General features: G+C 48.3%; 1 protein-coding gene across 1 annotated transcript in view; it reads right to left on the bottom strand.

Moving 5' to 3' along the window:
• Positions 1 to 121: 121 nt before the first annotated feature.
• The window catches only part of HADHA (hydroxyacyl-CoA dehydrogenase trifunctional multienzyme complex subunit alpha), a 30,521-nt gene continuing 21,720 nt past the window's right edge, over positions 122 to 8,922 (bottom strand). Inside the window, exons 13-20 of the mRNA XM_081100770.1 lie at positions 8,090 to 8,261; positions 5,522 to 5,608; positions 3,963 to 4,103; positions 3,488 to 3,556; positions 2,610 to 2,805; positions 1,812 to 1,926; positions 686 to 831; positions 122 to 598 (exon numbers count right to left, since the gene is read on the bottom strand). Of these exons, the coding sequence (XP_080956896.1) occupies positions 456 to 598; positions 686 to 831; positions 1,812 to 1,926; positions 2,610 to 2,805; positions 3,488 to 3,556; positions 3,963 to 4,103; positions 5,522 to 5,608; positions 8,090 to 8,261 (1,069 nt within the window). The 3' untranslated portion in view covers positions 122 to 455. The remainder of the gene's footprint in view (positions 599 to 685; positions 832 to 1,811; positions 1,927 to 2,609; positions 2,806 to 3,487; positions 3,557 to 3,962; positions 4,104 to 5,521; positions 5,609 to 8,089; positions 8,262 to 8,922) is intronic.

The raw sequence follows: 8,922 nt of genomic DNA, 5'->3' as shown, positions 1-8,922 counted from the left end.
CGCTGCTCAGAACTCAACGTTCTTACCCCAAAGCATAGGGCTTTCTCCCAGCCCACTCCCTGAAGGAGGGGTTTAAACCAGAAGGGCAAAGACAGTAGAAAAAGGAACAAGCAGGCAGGGAGGCTGATAAATAAGTTTGGTTTTTATTATCCTGTGTTTGGCTGAGTGTGTGACTGCCCTCGCCACCACTGGCTTCCTGGGAGGAACGCTGCCACTTTGGGTCTTTGGGCTCATAGATTCGTGAGCACAGTGGGTTCCACCTTCCAACAGGAAGTGCAAACACAGCCAGACTTCACCGGGAGGAAGAGACCGTCTTAGCCGAAGGCACTTTAATCAAGGCACACACCCAATGCCAGTGTTTGTCTTCCTTCCGGTTACGGATAAATCTAGGTGCCACTGTTGGAGACCAGCACCGCGGCAGGTGGGTTAGTGGGGAGCGAGCAGGTGTGAGCTGCTCACTGGTAAAACTTCTTGTTAGCGCTAGCCTGGTCGATCAGCAGCTGGCATGGGGTGAACTGTTTCCCGTAGGCAGCCTCGTACCTCTTGAGCCGGTCCACTATCTTCTGAGCACCATACAGATCCACGAAGCGGAAGGGCCCTGCGGGGGAAGCAGGACTTTGTTGAAGGAGACAGCCATACGAGCTCTAAGATAAAGCAAGCTACCTCCCCAACCTCCAAGGCCCACCTCCAAGACAGGGGGGGAAGCCGAGTCCAAAGACCGCTCCGATGTCTCCCTCTGCAGGTGTGGCCAAGATCTCTTCCTGCAGGCACATGGCGGCCTCGTTCACGAACCGCGACACCAGGCGGTACTGGATGTCTTCGTCAGAGGAGCTGCCAACAGGGAGGGGCATTCAGGCAGAGAAGAGCAGGAGGGGAGGGTTGCAGGAGCCACACAGGGATGAGAGCCGGCCTCCAACTCTAGAGAAGGTGCTGCCGGGAGGCCAGTGTGGGGCGCGGGTACGGTGTTTTGGCCAGGTTCAAGCCTCAGACTAATGAAAGGACAGGGTCCTCTCAATGCCACGTGCAAGTCCCAGCTGGAGGGCAGGGCCCCCCCAGCGCAATTATAGCCAACGGCTGTGGTTGTAAGCTTGAACCTATGGTCCAAACACATGGCCCCACGTGCCTTGTGCTAGAGTTCAGGTGCATGTAGTTGAGTGAGGTTGAAACTCACGAGAATGCTGTAAACAACGTGATCACGCCCCTACTTTGCCTCGTGGCATCTGCTATAAAATAAAGACACGGCTTGTGGGCGCTGGCGCTGTCTCCTCATCAGGGAGGCAGCATCTCACCGAGACCCAGCTTTCATTCTCTTGTCTGTCTTTTCTCAATCCTCTCACCCCCCGACTAGGAATCACCCTTGGTCATGCGGCCACAAATGGCGCACGACCAGGGACTGAGTTTTGCAGTAACAGGCCAGCCTTTCCCGGGAAAAAGACTGGGTAGAGCAACTTGCCCTGATTAACCAGAAACAGCACCTAGAACAGGGTCTGCAACAGACTAGATAAGCACCTCTAGGTATCAGCAATGGCCAATTACAAACGATACTAAAGGGAGTGGAGCCGGAAGGGGCCTGGGACAATGGTCTTTCTAGCTGCTCTCTGGGACCTTCAGAGGGAAGGCTGGGCGGCAGTTCTCCCCTGATGCGGGCGGAGAATGAGGTGGCGTGCAGAAGGCAAAAGTACAGAGCACTGTGCCAGCATCGGGGGTGTCCACGGTCAGGTACGGTGACCATAACAGAGACGGAAGAGGGGCTGAGAAGCTTTGGCTGATGAGGAACGTTTCCATGCCATAAGCCACTCCAATTGACTTACACTTCAGGCTTAGGAGACACCTGCAGGCCTGCCAAAACACTATCCATTTCAGAATTCAAATCCTTACTCTTCACACCCTCCTTGTAGACGTAAAAGCCCTTCCCAGACTTGCGACCTAGAAGCAGGAAAAGGTAGAGTTAAAATTCTTCGAGCCCGGGCCTGAGAAATCACTTCCCTCCCTGCTGGTCTGCGGTAAAGCTCCCGCCTCTCCTGCCTCTCGCCTGTGTTCCCGAGTTTTGAATCTAGCTAACCCCAGACATCTGGTGTTTGTCAGAGAGCTCACAGAGCAAGAAGAGAGGTCTTAGGGTTTGGACATCTTTGTATCTGTATGGGAAAGGCCAGCTGGGTGAGTTTTAATGCCCAGATGTGCAACACCAGAACCTGGGATGCCCAGGTCCTGGCACTGATTTTGCTGCTTTTTGCTGCTACTTTCAAAAGAGAAAGCCACCTCTCGGTGGGCCTCAACTGTACACTCTGTAGGCAGAGCTACTTTCTCCACACAGGTGGCCAGCAGCATGGTAATGCAGGTCACAGATGTCTGAGGCCCTGGGCAGGAGGAAAATACTCGTCGATCTGGCGTAACTGGGGCCAGGTAGAGGCGGAGCTTCAGAAGGCCAGGGTTTTACCTTTTGTCCATAATCCACAGGCCCACACTAAGGAGAGGTTGTCATGCAGTCATTTTTGAAATTCCCTATGATACCAGGAAACACACACGGGCCTCTGTAACTCCTTGGTCTCCAGAAGCTGTTCGGAACTTGTGACTGATGGAGCTCGTTGTGTTTCTTTGAGGATACTCACCCAGGAAGCCCTTGGCCACCATCTGTTTCAGCAGCTCCAGGCTTCCACCTGCAAACCTCTCCCCAAAGGCTTTGCCTAGGTCTTCTGCTACATGTTTTGCTACATCAACACCAACTTCATCCACCAGTGTGGCAGCACCCACAGGAAAGCCAAAGCCTGTGGTCAGGGAATCCAGCTTCTTAGGGCCAACGCCTTCCTGAATGGGAAGGAAAGCAGGGACCTCAGGGGAAGGCCATCCCTGGTCCCCCACACGGGTTCCCTGTGCAACAGCCACTTCTCTTCTGGCTGCCACCTGGCCAGGCCCAGGACTGGGACTGTTTCAGTCAGGGAAACACAAGAGGTTTGGGAGTCACACAGGCAAAAAGTCTGAGCCTTCCCTAACCTTTAAGGAAGTCTAGAGATGAAAGGTATTCATTTCCTTGTCTGCAATTCTGAATCTCAATAACCAGAAGATTCCATGGCAGACAGGGCTGGTTCCCAGGACTGAGAGGAGAGAGAGTCCAAGAAGCAGTGCTGCAGAGCCCGGGACCCTGTGTCTAAGTGCCTGTGAATGACCTGTAGGGCCACCGGGGGGATGGGCTTGCACAGAAGCAGACACAACACCAATCAGACCATGCAGGCTCTGTTCTGGATGGCCCTTGCCGCTAAGGGGATGCAGAAACAGCACAGAAGAGCATGCTGGGAGGCCTGTGGACTAATGGAGCAGAGCCTATGCCTCCCCACTCCCGTGCAGAAAGGGATGCCACGAAAGGGCCTTCTTGGAGAAGAGTCAGGGGTAGTGCATTAGAAGGAAGCTTCTCCTCATCCTGACATCAGCGGTTCAGGGGACTGGTTTAAGGTGTGGAAGAGGCCTCAAACATTCCAAGAGCAATACCAACCTGGAGAATTCTGATGACTTCAGACATCATGGGTGCAAGACACCTCGTGGTATAGAAGCCAGGTCCATCCTGCCAAGGGGGAGAACATGAACTCGGGGCCCCTCTGTTGCAGATACTACCCAAGTCTGAAAGCAGCCTCCCTTTCCCAGATATCATTTCAGAGTTCAAGGTGATCATAACCTCAATCAGAATCCTTAAAATGAAATGGCAAGGGAAGCCACAGCCAGGAGCAGCAGGGCTGGAATCCAAGAGCACAGCATGCGGTTTCGTGGCCACCGAAAGGCTGGGAACCTGCCACGTCCCAGACCTGCCCCACTCCAACCCTGACTCAGTGGTACAGTCAACACCACTATCTATACTGTACACAATCAAGGGGAAGTCCTATCAAAAGGAACGAGTTATAAATACGCCTGGAGGGAGGAGGAGTCTTAATAAAACTTATCCAAGTCTGCCGCTTTGTCCCACAGCTCCTCACCTTAACTACAATGATGACCTTCCCCTGCTTGAGACCAACTGCTACAGCGGACGCAGTCGTGTCCTTGGACGTCTTCTCGGTTGTGATAATCTCCAGCAGCTGCATCTTGTCCACAGGAGAGAAGTAGTGCATGCCAATCACCTGGCAGGGGAACAAAAGCCAACAGTTCACTGAGGAGGAAACGTAGCAGCTTCTCTCGCTGGGCAGCACTGGAAAGAAAAGCGGTGTGATCCAGGAGCACGGCCTGGCAGAGTCAAGTGGTTTGGTCCATGGTTCTTTGGTCAGAAGTTCAGTATGTTCAGAGAGGGCTTACTGGATCCTCTTCCATCTGCTTCTAGGGCTTTTCACTGAGGGCAATTGGTCCTACCACAACTGGTACCAAAATCATGGCTAAAGGCCAAATTAGAGTTATCAGGGAAGAATGGAGGGTCCACTTGTATTAATGCTGACGGTTTAGGTGAGAGGGTCTACTTTTTGGGGGGAGAAGGGACAGACAGGACGCCGTCAGTTCTGGGCAAACTGAGATGGTTGGTCCCTTTGGCCTTACTTGCATACGAATGACATCAGGTGATGAGAATTATCTGAGATCCTGCAGGCTAGACTGCAAAGCGCGATGCTTGCTCCTCTCCACTGGGGAGAACGAGAGGTGGCAGCAAAGGAACAAGAGGGCTCCTCTGCTGACTTTAAATGCTGCGGAGTTGCTCTGCGTGTGGTGACAATGCCAGACTGTCCACCTGCCTTCGCACTGTGTTGTGTCTTCCCCTCGTGTCACACTGTCAGCTGCCACTTCTGTGACTTTTTCCTGCATCACTGAGCCGGCCTCTATCCGGCCCTAATCTGCTGTGTGCTAGGAAACTAGCAAACTATTAAAATAGGAATAAAGAGGCTTTTGTGTTTTTAGTACATGGATAATGTGTTAACCTTTCAAATCCTTCAAGTCTTTTCCACTTCCTGCCTACCTTTGGCTGGTTCTGGTTGGATGAGGCCAACTGGGTCCTCCTAAGAGGTGAGGTGTTTCATTTCACTTTCCCTTGATTTTACTCTGGTGGATAGCAGAAGCCCAAAGATCAATCTGTGGTCCTCATTTCAAATCGCTGAAAGTCCTTCCACACCCACCCCTTTCATGTCCTGGGTCAAAGGTCTAAGTAACCCCCACAGATAGAGACATCCTACCACACCCCCCGATCCTCATTCCTGAGTCTGGAACTGGAACCAAACCTGTTCTGGACAGTCAGTCACCAGAGTCTGCTATGTAGATGAAGTGATATTTTGGAGCATCCCTTCTTAGGGCCTATCTTTCAATACCTAATTGTAATAAAGGTGGGTTTCATAGTCTGAACCTGAATAATTATACCCATGAGGATGCAAATCACCTATAGAAGCATTTTTAGTTGTACTTTACTTGTTCCTGCATAACACACCGATCATAGTACTAGCTTTTTTGTGCCCAGTTTTGAGGAATACGTTGTCAGCCCCACCCACTTCATAATCCACACCAGTCCCTTCTCAATGAGTCTGAGGCTATAAGACATTTCAGGGTTTTTCTCTTCAAAATTTACCTTCTCAGGTCTTTTGCTGACAGAAGCAATTTCATTGATTGGGAGAGCCGATGTGTTACTGGCAAAAACACAATGAGCTGGAATCACCTGCAGGGGAAAAGCATTGAAGAATGTGTCACGTGGGCCTGGGAGGTGACTAGAGTCCAAAGTCAAGCTAATGAGTGACACTCGGGCCCAGCCATCCTCTCACCCAGAACTGCGCGGGCTGCACACACTGGCATGACATTTCCGACTTCCAGGGCATGTGTTGAGGAATGTGTCGGCCTTGTTCTCTTTTCCATTTGCCTTCCAGTTACGGCCCATCCTAAGGTCACCTAATCCTAACCTGGAGACTACACCCCAACAGTTACGTAAATAAGTCACTTCAGATAAACACTGAAAAAAGGTGACCTTGAATCAAAACTCAGTCATTTCAGTATCCAGCATGGCTGTCAGTCCTCTTCTTGTTTGGATCTGCCCTCAAGTCTGAAAGCTTATGACACCCCCGCCCTTCACCTTTATAAGACTAAGCCATAAAGTGCATGCCTACCTCATTTTATACACTGTGCCACTAAAAAGCGATACACCACTATAATTATATCTACAGTACATGAATACTATTAACTATCAGCTTTATCAACCTGCAGAATAGGCTATAATGTAGACCCTTCTCAGCGTTCTGTCCATGATCCCAAATTATTCATGTTTGTAATTCAGATGCCTGGATGAAAACATGGAAAGCACACCTGTGGCATTTGTGCAAATCTGGGACAGGCAGAAGCCTAACATCAAAGATGAAAATCGAGGTTCAAGATATATTCAACACACTGAAAGCTGAGTGTAAAACAAGATAAATTAGAATGGGGATAAAGTATTGCACTAAGATTTTTTAAAAAGGGAAAAAAAGAACTAAACGGGCACCTGATGAACAAGACCTGAACTGGCAGTGATCCCCTGATAAAGGTCCCAGGATTTTAGTTCATCAAAGTATAATGTGAGTTGACAGCAGAGCATGACTGTAAGAAAGCTACCGCAGTCTCCACTTACAATACGGTGGTACAGTGTCCAATGCTGGTGGCAAAATTCTTTATGAAGAACAAACCAATGTCTCCAAAGATGGCTGGCAAGAACTCTTACCCTCTTGTACATGTCTGCTGGTCCTCCATCCAGGAGAAGAGTCTATTTCCCTCCCCTGAATCTGAGCTGGCCTGCGACTTGCTTTGACCAATGGAATGCAGCAGAAGTGACTGCCAGTTCCAGGCCTAGCCTTAAGCCCAGTAGCTTCTGTGTTTGCCCTCTAGGAAGGCAGCAGCCATGCTGTAGAGAAGTTCTGTCTGACTGCTAGTGCGGGAGGCCACCAGCAGAGGGAGGCCACTGGGAGGCGCTCCAACCAAGCTTTCTGCTGAATGCAGTCATATGAGTGACGCTGAGTGAAACCACATGGTTAAGGACCAGCCGCCTCCAGTAAGCCCTATCCAAACTGCAGAACTGTGAATTGTTTTCACGTGGTTTGTCATATGGCAACAGAGCACTGAGACATGATGAAGATACTAAAGGGACAACCAAGACAGTGAGAAATTTGGAGAGAAGGATTGTGAAGAATGTCAAAGGAGTGGGTTAGACGGTCATCTAATAGCAATGCTCACTACTCAAAACACCTAGAGTGTTGTCAAGTCAGCACCATGTTATTTATATCATGTATTAGCCCACGCTCTGTTTGTCTAACTGTAGGCTAGTCTAGGCATCAGCTCTATCTCATGCCTGGATTACTGCCATTTCTTCTTTTCTGGGCTCTTTCTTTATATTACAAGTACTTGTTTTGTTTCAGTCATCCCATCTCAAGAACTGTGACAAAGAGCATTTGGGATAAAGACCAAAGCAGCCCAGCTGGCATGACTCAGTGGTTGAGCGTTGACCTATGAACCAGGAGGTCACGGTTCAATTCCTGGTCAGGGCACATGCCCAGGTTTCAGGCTCGATCCCCTGTGTGGGGCATGCAGGAGGCAACCGATCAATGCTTCTCTCTCATCATTGATGTTTCTATTTCTCTCTCCCTCTCTCTTCCTCTCTGAAATCAATAACATATATATATGTGTGTGTGTGTGTGTGTGTGTATATACATACATATACATACATATATATATATATATATATATATATATGTATATGTATGTATGTATGTTTAAAAAAGCAGTATTTCCACAAAGCAGGCATTTGAATCCTGCCTGTTGAAATTGTTTCTCCCTATTTCCTTTGCTGCCTAGACCTGAAGAACTTCTGTTATGGCTTACGGTCAACCCAAAATGGTGAGAAATCTGCCTCTACTCCATGAGGTTATTTGTATGCTTGGGTGACTGAACTCCCATATATGGCTAACAAAACCTGTGCTTAGGATAATAAGCTACTTGATTTTCCTCCCATAGGACTTACATTTGACATTTACAACATACAGCGTGCATGAGCGCACATAAAAACTTAGGCTTGAGCTCTTCATAAAAAGAACAATCAGTTTCCTGTAGTTCCTTAAACCCCATATCTGTGTCCTCCACTCACTATACTAGGATTCAAGTACTCAGGCCCCTTACTTACCGCTTCTACTTCCTTCAGTACTTTGTGCTTAAGATTAATGTCCTCAAAAACAGCTTCAATCACCATGTCGGCCTTTTCAAAACCCTGGTAATCAAGCTGCCCAGTCAAGTTGTTGAAAATGAAGTCTCTTTCAAATGATGTTAGAGTTTTCTTCTTCACTTTATCGTTCAGTCTAGAAAAAAAAATTTCTAGTCAAAAGGGAAGAGTAGGAAACTAACATTTATTGACTGTCCATGGGCCAGAGAGTATATTATGTTTTCCACCAACTCTGTGAGGTCTTATTCCCATTTTGAGGGAGCTGACTTGCTCAAAAAGACTCAGAGCGACTTGTGGTCAAAGAGCTAGGTACCAGGGTACCTAGGGCACAAGGATTCAAAGACAGCTAACCCCCAAGTCCACATTCTTCTCTTACAAGATGCCTCTCAGAGCCCAATTTACATAAACTGTATCATTCATAAAACAGTTTTGCCATGAGGAGTAAACACAAATACTAGAATGGCAAAACTAAGAGCAGCTCTCAGCCAACCCATGTCCCTAGACCATATGGCTTTATACTTGCTTAAAAATCATTTGGTTATTCTGTATTTATAATTTTCTAGAGGACAGAGACCAAGAATTATTTCTTATATTCTTAACCAACTTTCCAGTCAATACCTAGTAGCATATTGTATTGATCACATAAAATATTAACTCAAGGTTTCTTCTTTCCCACTGAGAGCTAAAAGGATTTCTGCTACTCAAACATTTATCTGATTATTTTTTACTAGAGGCCTGATGCACGAAATTTGTGCAAGGAGCTAGGCCCTTGCAGCCCCATCTTTGTTGGGAAGGTC

Source organism: Myotis nattereri, assembly GCF_964212035.1.
Source record: "Myotis nattereri genome assembly, chromosome: 10".
In the NCBI taxonomy this organism is placed as follows: Eukaryota; Metazoa; Chordata; class Mammalia; order Chiroptera; family Vespertilionidae; genus Myotis; species Myotis nattereri.
This window is presented reverse-complemented; position numbering and strand designations above follow the sequence as displayed.